General features: G+C 33.7%; 1 protein-coding gene across 7 annotated transcripts in view; it reads left to right on the forward strand.

Annotated features, from left to right (window-relative positions):
• PDS5B (PDS5 cohesin associated factor B) overlaps window positions 1-13662 on the forward strand; it is a 144946-nt gene that overhangs the window by 38930 nt on the left and 92354 nt on the right. For all 7 annotated transcript variants that reach the window (XM_016161928.2, XM_036228471.1, XM_016161905.2 and 4 more), the window contains 4 exons: window positions 7821-7947; window positions 10792-10995; window positions 13338-13424; window positions 13534-13631. In XM_016161928.2, coding sequence (XP_016017414.2) covers window positions 7840-7947; window positions 10792-10995; window positions 13338-13424; window positions 13534-13631 — 497 coding nt within the window. In that variant the 5' untranslated portion in view covers window positions 7821-7839. Of the gene's footprint in view, window positions 1-7820; window positions 7948-10791; window positions 10996-13337; window positions 13425-13533; window positions 13632-13662 lie in introns of those variants that run through there.

Here is a 13662-nt window from a genome sequence, read left to right on the forward strand (position 1 = left end):
TGCAGGTATTTAATGTATATATTTTGATGAGTTTGGACACATGCGCATGCATATACCATTACCACAGTCAAGATTATAAACATAGTCATCACTTCCAAAAGTTTTCTTGTGTCCCTTTTTTTTTTTTTTTTTTGCGTAAGAACACTTAACATGAGATCTACCCTGTTAACAAATTTTTGAGTGTGCACTACGTTATCTATAGGCAGGCACTGTGTTGTACAGTGTATCTTTAAAACTTAATCATCTTTATAATTGTAATTTTATACTCATTAAATAACAACCCCCCATTTTTTCCTCCTTTCATCCCCTGGCAACCACTATTCTATTTTCTGCTTCTATAAATTTGACTAATTTAGATACTTCATATAAATGGAGTCATATAGTATTTGTCCTTGTGTGACTGACTTCACTTAGCATAATATCTTCCAGGCACATCCATGTCATTGCAAGTGGTAGGATTTCCCTTTCTAATTTTTTAATTGTATTTGTATGCCACTTTTTCCTTATTCATTCATCTGTCGATGAACCTTTGGGTTGTTTCCATTTCTTGGCTATTGCAGATAATGCTGCAGTGAACATAGATTTGCAGATATTGCTTCAGATCCCAATTTTTATTCTTTTGGATCAAATAACCAAGATTAGATTGCTGGATTATATGACAGTTCTATTTTAATTTTTTTGAGGAACTTCCATCATTTTACATTCCCACCAGCAGTGAACAGAGGTTCCAGTTTCTCTACATACTTGCTAATAACTTATCTTTTTTTTTTTTTTGATAATAGCCATCTTAACTTTGTGAAGCGATACCTCATTGTGGTTTTGATTTGCATTTCTCAGTGGTGAAAAATGGAAAACTTTTCCTCTAAGATCAGGAACAAGACAGGGATCCCCACTCTTGCCACTTCTATTCAGCATATTACTGGAAGTCCTAGCCAGAGCAATTAGGCAAGAAAAAGAAAGGAAAAAGTAAAATTATTTGTCTGCAGATGACATGTTGTCATATGTAGAAAACCCCTGAGCACTAACTCTGAGCACTAACAAAGAAATTTAGTATTAGTTTCAGGATACAAAATCAACATGTAAAAACTAGTTATATTTCTATATACTAACAATGAACTGTCTGAAAAGGAAATTAACTCAACAATCCCTACAGAATAGCATCAAAAGAGAAAAAAAATTAGGAATAAACTTTACCAAGGAGGTAAAAGACTTTTGTACTAAAATTACAATACATTGATGAAAGAAACAAAAGAATACATAAATAATGGAAATATATCTAGTGTTCAATTGAAAAACTTAATATTGGTAAAATATTAAGTGCTAGTCAGAACTTCTTATTTTGTTCTCTCTGTCTCTTTCTTACTGATGTGCCCTGCCACTGTTTTCATAGGTTAAGTTTCGTGTTGTGTGTGTCAATTTCTAGGATGTCTAATGTTTCCTGTATATCTTTTTCTGCACCAATACCACAGCTTCTAAATTACCTAAGCTTTATAATGGGTTTTAATAGCTGATAGAACAAGTTCATTCACTCTGTTTTTCTTGAGTATCTTGCTGTTCTTGGCCTTTGCATTTATATATAATTTTTTAAATTGTAACTTTATTTAAAAATCAAAACCTGGCTTGATGAGGATTGTATTGATTCCATACTCAGTGTGGGAAGATATGCTATCTTTACAGTATTTGATACTTCTAAATATCCATGAGCATGGTATCTCTTCATTTACTTAGATTTTCTTTTTTTGTCAATAAAGCTTTATGATTTTCTCTGTAAAAGTATATCTTTTGTTAAATTAATTCCTAGGTAATTTATGCTTTGCAATGTAAATTACATTTTTAAACTTTTAGGTTGCTATTCAAATAATATAATCGACTGTTTTGCTTTGCAAAACTTTTTTTATTTTGAAATAATTATAAAGTTGCAAAAATAGTACCTAGAGTCCTGTGAACCCTTCACCCATTTCCTTACTCATGGTAACAACTTCTCTAACTGTTGTACAATATCAAAATCAGGAAATTGACTTTGATAGGATATTGCTAGATTACAGAATTTATTCAGTTTTTTTGGTTTTGCATGATATTTTTCCTCTCCCTGTCTCTCTCCCTCTTTCTCTCCCTCCTTCTCCTTCTCCTTCTCCTGTCTCCCTCTCCGTTTCCCTTGTGTGTGTGTGAGGTTCTGTATGGCTCGATCTTATGTCACCACCACCACAATCAAGACACAGAATTATGAAGGAGTTCCCTCATGCTACTTCTTATTCTTATTCGTGACCCCTGGTAACCACTAATCTGTCCTTCGAGTCTGGACTTTTGTCATTTTGAGACTGTTAAATAAGTGGAACCATACAATATGTAACCTTTTGAGATTGGCTGTTTAAATAAACACAATGACCATAAGTTATTGCTTATATCAGCAAATCAGTTCTTTTTATTGCTGAGTAGTATTTCATTGAATGGATTGGATATATCAGAGTTTGATTAACTATTCATCTATTGAAGGACATTTGGATTGCTTCCAATTTAGGCGTATATGAATAAAGCTGCTATAAACATTCTTGTACATATTTGTATGAAATTGGGCTTTCATTTCTCTGAGATAAATGCCCAGGAGTGCAGTTTTGGATTTGTATGGTAAATGCATATTTAGTTTTATGAGAAACTGCAAGACTCGTTTTCAGTTATGGCTATGTATCCCATTATAAAGTTCTACCAGCAATGTGTGATAGATCCAGTTTCTTTGCATCCTTGTCCACATTTGATGTTATCACTTTTTTATTTTAGCCGTCCTAATAGTATAGAAGGATATCTCATTGTGGTTTTAATTTATATTTCCTTAATGATTAATGATGTTGAACATCTTTTCAATGTGCTTATTTGCCATCTGTATATCCTCTTCAAATGTCTGTTCATATATTTTGCCTATTTTTAATTGGATTGTTTGAAGTTTTTATAGTGTCTTTTTTGAAAGTTCTTTATTCTAGGTATGAGTCCTTTGTCAGATATATTTTTGCAAATATTTTCTCCAAATCTGTAGCTTATCTTTTGATTCTCTTGACATTTTGCATAATTTTAAATTAATTTTTGTATAGAGTATGAGGTGTTTAGGTCAAAGCTTTTTTTGGTCTATGTACATCCAGTTGCTCCAGCAGCACTATAAGTAGAAAAGATTTATTATTGCTCCATTCATTTGCTCCTGCACCTTTATAAAAATCAATTGGGCACACTTGTGTGGATCTCTTTCCGGGTTGTCTGTTAAGTTTCATTGAGCTGTGTGAGTCTGTCTCTCTGCCAGTATCACATTGTCTTTTTTATCGTAGCTATGTGATTTTAAAGTTGTGTAGAATGATTTCCTCCCATTTCATTCTTTTCTAAAATTACTTCATCTATTCTAGTTCCTTTGTCTTTTTAAATTTTAGAATAAGCTTATCTCTACCAATGAAAAGTCTTGCTAGGGCGTTGTTAGAATCTCTAAACCTATATAGGTCATTTTGGGCAAGCATTGATTACTGTGGTCAGTCTTCCGGTTTATGGACATTGCCTCTATTTATTTAGATCTTCTGGTTTCTTTTATCAGTATTTTGTAATTTTTAGCATACTAATCCTGTGTTTTGTTAGCTTTATACTGACGTATTTCATTAATGGGGAGTATGATTGAAAATTGTGTTGTGCTTTTAATTTAGGTTTCCATCTGTTCCTTGCTAGTGTGTAGAGTAAATACAATTGATTTTTGTGTGTTGATTTTTATAACTTGCAACCTTGAGAAACTAGTTTTTAGTGTTTTTCTTTCTTTTTTCCTTTTTGTAAATTCCCTTGGAAACTTTTAGATAAGTCCTGTCATCTGGAATTAGGGACAGTTTTTAGTTCTTCCTTTCCAATCTGTATGCCTTTTCTTTTGCCCTATTGTGCTGGCTAGGGCTTCCAGTATTATGTTCAGTGAGAGCAGATATCCTTGTCTTGTTTCTGATCTTGAGAAAAATAATTCAGTTTTCCACCATCAAGTATTGTGTTAGCTGTAGGTAGTATTATATATTGATTTTTCTACTCTGCAACCTTGCTAATAAACTCAGTCTTATTAATTCTGATATTTTATCTGTACATCCTTTTGGAGTTTATACATTTTCGTATAATCTGCAAATGATGACTGTTTCCTTTTAACTTTTTTCTTACTTTATTTCTTTTTCTTGCTCTGTTGACTAGCTTCTGCATTACAGTGTTACATAGAAGTGATGGTAGCAGGTATGCTGTGTAGGTCCTGATCACAAGTAAAAAGCTTTCAGTGAAGCATCAGTAAGCATCTTATGCTGTAGGGTGTTTGTAGCACTCTATCTTTCTCAGTTCATTGTTTTTGTTTTTGTTTTTACAGTCACAAATTGATGTTGAATTATATCAAACTTTTTTCTTCGTTTATTGAGATTATCACAGGATTTTTAAAAAGTCTTTTAATGTGGTGAATTTAACCGTGCATTTCTTGGGAATAAACCCAATTTTTTATATGTTGCTACGTTTCATTACCTATATTTTGTTTAGGAATTTTGCATCAATATCTATGGGCAAGATTGTTCCTTTCTCCTAATTTTCTCATTGAGTTTTGGTATCATGATTATGTTGATTTCCTTGTTTTCTAGTCCTTGGAACTATTTATGTGACAAATTACAGTTGTCCCGCATATCCTGGGTAATAACCTTTTTGCAAGACCCCCAGGGGATGGCTGAAACCACAGATAGTACTGAGCCCTATATGTACTGTTTTTATTTTTTCTGTACTTAAATCCTTTACACTTGAAGCGTTTTTAGCTTCTCTTTGGCATATCTGAATTGCCAGCATCACTATTCTTGTACTTTGGAGTCATTATTAAATAAAATAAGGGTCACTTGAACACAAGCACTGAGATATTATGACAGTCGATCGATAGCTGAGATGGCTACTGTTGGTGGGTAACATGTACAGGGTGAATGTACTGGATGGGATGAGTCACATCTTGATCTGCATGGAGTGGGGTGGTGCAAGATTTCATCACACTACTCAGAACAGCATGCAATTTAAAGCTTGTGAATTGTTTGTTTATGAAATTTTCTTTTTAATGCTTTTGTATCACAGCCGAACATGGGTAACAGAACCTTTAGGAAGCAGAACCATGGGTAGTGGGGAACTGCTGGCATTTCTTCCTCAGCAATTTGGTAGAACGCACCAAGAATGCCATCTGGACGTAGATATTTTACTTTTGCAGAAAGACTTATTGATTACTTGTTTAGTTTCTTAATTATATATTTTTTCCCCTTGATCATTTTTAGTGAGGTGTAGATCGTCTCCATTTTATGTAAATTTCAAATGTTTTTATGTCTAAAATTTGTAAGACTGGCCTGTGATTTTTGACTGTTTTAATCCTGTGCTTGTTTTCTTTTGATTATTAGGAAGTACTTTAACATTTTTAAATGTTTGGAGATTTTCTTTTTTTGTTGAAATATAACATGATTCAGAAAAGGGTAAAGATTATAAGTGTCTAACTCTGTGGCTTTAAACAAAGTGAAAACAGTGGTGTATCTAGCATCCAGGTAAAGAAGTAAAACATGACCCGTATCTAAGACGTCCCCTCTGTCTCTCTGTCAGTCACACTTTCCACCAAAGCACCAAAGGCTTTCACTGTCTTGACTTTTAACATCATAGGTTGGGTTTCCTTGTTATTGTTTTTTTAACTCCTATAGAAATGTATATACTGTTTATTTCTGGCTTCTTTCACATTACTTTCTTTGTGATGTTAATCAAGTTAATGTGTGAAGCAATAGTTTATTTACTCTATAACTGTATTGTAGTCCATGTTAATATACTACAGTATACCTGTTGTCCTATCGATAGGCATCTGTGCATTCTATTTTGACTACTATGAATAATATTGCTTTGGACATTTTTATATTTTGTGGACACATATATGTGCTTTTGTTGAGTAAATACCAAGGAGTAGGCCCTGGGGCTTACTTTTTATTATTTTGAACTTTAAATTTCTATTTAGCGTACATGATCTTTTTTTTGTTTGTTTAATTATCATGTGGTATATTTTTCCATCCTTTTACTGTCAACATCTCATACCTATGTTTTTAAATGTTTTTTTTTTTTGTAAGCTCTCTATATTGAAAATTTAAAATCTTGGTCTTTTAACCTGATCATGTATATTATACTACACTAAACAATGTTCCTAATGTTATATATATTACTTTATTATAGCTTCCACTTTTTGTTTGGCTAATTTGTCTTTATTTCACCATATTCTTGAAAGTTTTGTTTCTTGAATATAAACTTGAGTTTTGCAATTATATTCTTTTTCCACACTGAGGGTGACATTTTGCTGTCTTTAGATTTATTGTTGACATTAAGAAGTTACCTATTAGTTTAAATACTGTTACTATCAAGCTAATATGTCTGCTTTAAAGTTTAATTGTCTTCTGGAGTTATTGTTCTAATTTTGAATTTAATTCTGTTTGGCTTCTTGGTTTTGTGGATTGGTGTTTTATGATAGTCACCTCAAGTGGGGGCTCCTGCTTCATTTCTCTCTTTCCGGTATTCCCACGAATCATAAGTTAAACCTCTCTGGCCTTTCTTTTTCTGTACATTCTATTTTTGGTTTTCTGTGTTCTCTGTTTTTGAATAATTCCTTCTGACTGCTTTTCCAGTTCACTAATTTTAATAGCCTTTTCTAATTTGCTAATAAATTCATCCATTGAATTTTTAATTTCAATTCTATAATTTCCCATTTTTAGAAGTTCTTTTTTGTTCATATCTTTTAGTTTACTCTTTATAATTTTTATTCCTTATAGATATTTTAGACTTATTTTTTATATCTTTAAAATTACAAACATAATAATTTTGTAATCTGCTTGATAAGTATGATAGTCTTCGTGGATCTCTTCTTGGGATCTAGTATTTCTGCTGGTTCTTGCTCCTAGTGCCTTGTTTCTGTAGGGTACTTGGTTATCTTTGACTTGATAATGCTCATTGTCCTAAAAACATCATAGCGGGAGTTCTTTAAGGCATAGAATGAAGATGCCTTCCTCTAGGTATGGCTTGGAATTATTGATATTAGCTGTTTAGGGTACTACCGGTTAGTTGAGGGTCACCATATTCATGTCTTGAGGTTCTCTGGACTACTTAGGTAATGTGGACTTCAATAAATGTACGGGCCCATAGCCAGAACTATAAGTAGCTGTTTGTCTCGTATCTGATATTACTTTGCTCTGCTTAGTTACCAGGGTGGCCTTCTGTGCTGTCCCTGGTGGGTGCTGACAAGGCAGGGCGCAGTTTGGTTTCTGGTTGGCTCTCCTTTGTAAGTGTTACCTTTGCGGTGGTGGGGGCGTGTTCCACATTGATGTCAGGAGGGCCTGTAATCTGATGTTCTGCCTTGACAGGGTCAGATTTACCTCTGGTCCCCTTGCCCCATGAGACCGTCAAAACCAAGCTCCAGATTTGTCAGGGTTGACATGTTGCCCTCAAGGCCATAAACGGGTGTAATGCTCCGGTGCTCCATTTACTTCTCTGGGTTTCTGAATTTTCTTAGATTTTTGTCTGAGCAGTTTGTGATGCTTTAAAAAATGTGCTTGTTCTAGATATTTTTTCTATCATTTGTAGTTTTTGTAGTTGGAAGTTTAGTGCATATAAACTAGCTTGCCACTAATGGAATTGAAAATAAAAATTTGGGAAATGTTCGATAAAACGATATACATTAATTAGATAAGTGAATTGTTATAAATTTGGGGGGGCAATCTACTTTTCATGTTAATTATGAATGTTGTTTATACTTATTTTTTGGTTTGGATCTAATAGTTTTCTTGTTTTAGGGGTAAAAATATTTCCATCATGGCTCATTCAAAGACCAGGACCAATGATGGAAAAATTACTTATCCTCCTGGTGTCAAGGAAATCTCAGATAAAATATCTAAAGAGGAGATGGTGAGACGGTTAAAGGTAAGTAAAATTGGGTTATGTTATTTTTACTTCTGTTGGTTGGGGGGTCACCTGTGGAAATCACATAGGGCTGTATCTTGTTAGGGTAACTCGAAAAAGCAAGTAAGAGCAGAGAATGTCAGGGAAAGGATCTCAGAGTGAAGTCAGTACAGGTGGTGCGGTGAATGCGAGAGCAGTTAGAAAGGAGAAGCTAGGTTTTCCAGAGCCTCCTATACTTAGGTATAAAGAACAGACCCACAAAACTCTTATATTCATTTTTGTCTATAGAAAGTTGTCTCCTCCTATCTCTCATTTATTTATAAAAACTGCCATTTTTATCTGAGAAAGGCAGTTTTAAGTACTCAGACTGTATTTTACTTTCTTGTAAGTTATTTTGAGAGTAGGTTAAAGAGCTTTACTTTTAGCCTCTCTCTCTGCTTCTGACACATAGTGATGAGTCAGGATTGACGATTAACTTCTGTAGGTGAGGTGGTCATTCTCTGGCTAGAGGCTCCGTGTATGTGTTTGAATGATATTTCACCTTTCCCTTCAGGGCTGTGCTGGTTTGTCCCAGTGATCGTTAAAGTGGCTAAAGGAGCAGAGTGGTCAAGGAGACCGTTAAGCAGATTCATCAGTTAGTTCAGATATTGTTTTTGAGTATTTTCTCCCTTATAGGTTCCATCTACCTAGTCATTTATTTTGCTTGATGTATTATTTACTCGTTATTTTAAAACTGGAAAACTTGCCTTCATTTGTCATCAAAGGCCCAGGAACTTTAAAGCAAAGTACTATTTTATAGCTTTGTGCATGGTTCATTTTTATTAAAAGGACCCTAGTACCACTATAAATTCTGTGTAAAGGCTTCGCATTATACCTTTATGCATAAAGTATTAGGATTCTAAATATTAAATATTTATTATTCAAAAGAAAAGATATCTTTGAGCAGATTAAATTGAAGAGTATATAGATATTTTATCTAGTTAGGAACGTGTATGTATTTTATTCCTTTCTATATATGACATGTTTCATTTTCTGTGTAGCTACATCTTCTCGACTTCTTGACTTTTTAGAGAAACAATTTCCTCAGATTTGTATTTCAGCAAAGATAGGTAAACATCCCTATTGTTTGCTAACAAACTAGTGTTAAACAGAGACTACATTTATAATAAGATGATTAGCACTTAAGTAGTATCCTTTAGAGTTGTTATTTTCTCAGACATCTTTTTTAATTTGGAGAACACATGAGTTTTATTAACGAGTTTTGTAACCTGTTTAAGTTGTAGAGAGTAGTGAGGAACCCCATTATCTAACCCCGGAGTAAACGTGGTGGTTACTCGTGGAGTGGTTCCCACCCTGCTCACATTTCATGTTTGTGATGTGCTTTCATTGTTGTGTAGACGTTTATGGCCAGCAGTAATCTGGTTGGTATACTTTATCTTCTTTAATTTTCCCGATTCACACTTCCCACTATTTTAGCAACCTTTTCTTAGAAAAATATACAAAGGATTTAGTAGTGAGATGATTGTAATTTTTGACATATATAAGTCTAGGTATAAGTTTTATAAATTATAACAGTTTGTTAATAAGTAAGGTGTTACTGTTTCTATAATTTCTAGAGTCTCCTATAACATTTCATTCCAAATATACTTAATCTCATTCTTTTGTGAAGATTTTCTGGAGAAAATCTTCTAAATCTGACACTTCTAAATTTTATTACTTTTAAAGTGTCATCCTGGGCATCGCACCCTTCCACTAACTGTAGTGCTAGCCTAGAAGGGTCTCTCTACTGCGGGTTCTGGCACCTGACCTAACAGAACTGAGGGCCTGCTCTGTGAGGAGCACTTTTACTCACGGCTGCTCTGAGAGTTGGCAAAGACAGGGCAGTTTATTGCTCAGAAGCCTAGCTCAGGCAGGGTGGAAATCCCCACGGCACATCTCCAGGACCAAGTCATGGGTGTCAGGGCTTCGTCGCCAGCTCAACTTGTTGGTTGGTATTTGCAGCACCACTTAGTGGGTGCCGGATGGGCCCCCTTTCCATGAGAGTTGTACTTAAATGTTCTGTCACGTTAGGCAACTTTAAGTCTCATTTGAAGATTTTAAGTGGGAATAGTACAGATTGAGTGAGGTTCCTTGTGACTAATAATACTGAAATTAGAGAAAGTTCTTCACAGAATTATACCGTTCCTCACCATTCTTGTTTTCATCCCACTTCTTCTATGCTAATGTTTTTGAAAAATGAACCATTTCCCGTAGCTTCCTTTAGCCTATTCTGTCCTACAAATGAAGTATCCATGTTGTATTCTCTTTTACTGTGGCACAAGAAATGTTTTGTTGGGTGCTGCGGTGCTCTCCGGTAGCTTTTAATGTTAGGGATGCATCTTCGTCATCCTTTCTTGAATCTATTCATATATTTTTTTAGCTAAATATAACAATCCACATATCTGGAGCGTTTTACGGTTCAGATGGAAAAATAAATTGTCATCCTAGGTTTTTCCTTAGAGGTATGCTTTTTCTCTTCATAAAAGGATTAGATAAATTATAAAAAGATGCTGTTTTTAAGACGGACATACTCCTGCTAGCCAGTTGTAGTGGTGAGAACAGAAGCACTACATAAGGCTAGTTTAGACTTAAAATCTGGCTAGCAGCTATGATGGGTAAATTAAAAGTGTTTTACTTATTAGTCTTTTAAAGAAAAGTTATTTACCTTGTAGTTTTAGAAAGATCTTGTTCTCTCAGACCCTTTCAGGGGAAAATTGAAAATATATTCATCGAAAGCTAACTTTTGCAGTTAATGTGGCTTTTATTTCAAATGACTGTATTTTTACATGGAGGATTTCATTATTCGATTATTTTGTTTTTATGTAGATGGTTGTGAAAACTTTCATGGATATGGACCAGGACTCTGAGGAAGAAAAGGAGCTTTATTTAAACCTAGCTTTACATCTTGCTTCAGATTTTTTCCTCAAGCATCCTGATAAAGATGTTCGCTTACTGGTAGCCTGCTGCCTTGCCGATATTTTCAGGATTTATGCTCCTGAAGCTCCTTACACATCCCCTGATAAACTAAAGGCAAGTACTGATTTAAAGAACCGCCAAGACTGACTGACAGTTTTATTTATCTTTCTAACTATAACCGCTGGAGTAAGAGTATTCAGATAATTTCTTTGGCTTCTTTGACTTAAGCTGCCAGCAGCGTTTTGTTAAACTTCTGTTTTCTTTAGAACTTTCCTCCTCCTATTCCACCGCCAATTTAGTACTTATTTTTAGAAAACTATTTCTGATCTTTAGGATAAGTAGTAGAGTAGTAGTAGTCTATACAGCGTAGTCTATACTTTTTATGTCATCATTAGTTCTATTTCAGTATCACTTGGGTGGGGGATGATTTTTTTTCTCTTTTGAAAATCCATATTAAAGACCTTTTTCATTATTTAAAACACAGTATCTAAATTCATTTAATGGGAGTTGTGATGTTAATTGTTATAAAGAAAATGAACAAAATTTTAATGAATGGATAGAAAAGATACCTAAGTACTGGGTTACAGTTGTTGTAAATAAAACCATATATGAATGGAAAATCTTTAAAAGATAAGAGAAGAAGTGGAGTAGAGTGGTTAATCTAGCTGTTAGAAAGCATGAGATAATTAGAGCTTTGCAAAAATACATAGAATAAGGCAGATTAGGATGAAAATTAGAAAAACCATTAACAATAAAAGATAATTGTGGAAAATATGGTTAGAGAATGAGTCCATAGAAAGATTACTAATTCCCAGTGTGAAAAATTGGCAGACAATTTAGGTTTATTTTATTTAACAGATATGGATGTTAATTATGTGTCAGGAACTGGATTTACAGTGGTGATAAACAACCCAGATTTGGTTCTTGAACTCATGGAGCTGCTTCTTAATAATTGGAGAGAGAAACCTGCTCCAATCAAGTCTGCCGAAATTTCAGTGTGAAATGCCCAAACTGGTTTGGACATGCTTGTTTTATATTTTGATTGGTAAAAGAATCTCAGGATGGGAGCGGTAGGGGGCAATATTTATCATTTTAAAGTCTGTGTCAAGAATAGCTACAGATTTGTTTTGTTTATAACAAGATGGTTTATGAGAACATTGAAGAGCTGAGATTAAATTAAAGTTTTTAGATTATTTCATAGCTGAAAATTTTAAATTATCTTTTTCTGGTCAATTTTTTTTTGGGGGGGGGTCTTAATTTTAAATACCTCTTTTTTATTATATTAGGGTAATACTTATAAATTCATTTAAAATATTTGTAGAATAGATTTCACTCTATCTTGATTAGCAGGGGTCATATTTTTCATTGTCTACAGTTATAATAAAAGAAAATTGTGACACTTGGTTCTCACCTTTCCACTGTCAGTTTATTGTTGTCATCAGAAAACCCTTTCTGTATGCCTGACGTCAGCAGTTCTTAGCTTGTAAATGAGTGACTGTCGTCTTTCCATCTCCAGGTAGAGTCAGCATGGCACTTAGTTCTCTTAGGCCAACCAGCAGGGCTCATTAATGGAGGACATACTTTATACAGTACTGCTGTCAAAGTAACATTTGTAAAAAATGTACTTTTGATAGTATTTTCTTGAAAACCTAGTTAGTTATCTGCATATATTTCCTCCCCTTTAAAAAGATGCTTGCTTATCATTTTACTTATAAGGAAAACATATTTTCTCTTTTAGATTGATTAGCATGCTTCCTTTGCAGAATAAGCTTTTATAATTTTAATCTTTTCCATGTTTTTCCAGAACATCATCTCCATAAAATTGGACTCAAAGTAACATTGAATCTGTTGCTATCCATTTACAAAGGGGGATATCATAAAAATCAAAAGCAAGAGATAGGGATAGATTGAGAGAGAAATGGTGGGGAAAAACTATAATATAATGAATGAATGAAAGGGAAGCCTGGCAAGTTAACTTCTAAGGGTCTTTTAAAAATTTCTAAGCTTCTGTACGCTATTGTTTTTTTCACTTGGTGCTTTTATTTTGGAACTTTAAGGTGCCTAAACTGTTCTTGCTATATAATTACCATGTATAGTGCTGTTCCAGCAAACCTGGTCGACTCATCATTTTTGCCTTTTTTATTCTGATAATACCGTGCATCTTAGTTTATTCAGTTTTCAGGTCTATTTTTTTGACTTGCTTAAGATGAAATTTTTCTTTCTGTCTTTGAAGATCACGGTAAATGATTTGCTGTTTTCCTGTGAAGGGTAATAAAATAATTGGTGTTCGTATATGATGATATGCTATTTAAAAACTTCCAGCCAAGTGCATCTTTTTTCCTTGTTCTTTATAGTTTATCATGGTAGATACACACAAATGTAGGTTAGCTTTAGGAGTTTAGTGTATATTTTCGTTAAGCATTTGTAATCTAAACAATACTTTCTTTTTTTTTAAGGATATATTTATGTTTATTACAAGGCAATTGAAGGGGCTGGAAGATACAAAGAGCCCACAATTCAATAGGTATTTTTATTTACTTGAGGTAAGCAGTGTTTTATATCTTCAGATGACATTTTAAACTGACTTTTGTGTTTGTATATTTTTACTATTAAAGTGTTTGCCTTTCACCTTTTTTTACTTTTTATTTTTAGAACATTGCTTGGGTCAAGTCATATAACATATGCTTTGAGTTGGAAGATAGCAATGAAATTTTTACACAATTATACAGAACATTATTTTCAGTTATAAAGTAAGTGTATTTTACTAGGAACATAACTTTT

The sequence above is a fragment of the Rousettus aegyptiacus genome, unplaced genomic scaffold, assembly GCF_014176215.1.
Source record: "Rousettus aegyptiacus isolate mRouAeg1 unplaced genomic scaffold, mRouAeg1.p scaffold_m13_p_11, whole genome shotgun sequence".
In the NCBI taxonomy this organism is placed as follows: domain Eukaryota; kingdom Metazoa; phylum Chordata; class Mammalia; order Chiroptera; family Pteropodidae; genus Rousettus; species Rousettus aegyptiacus.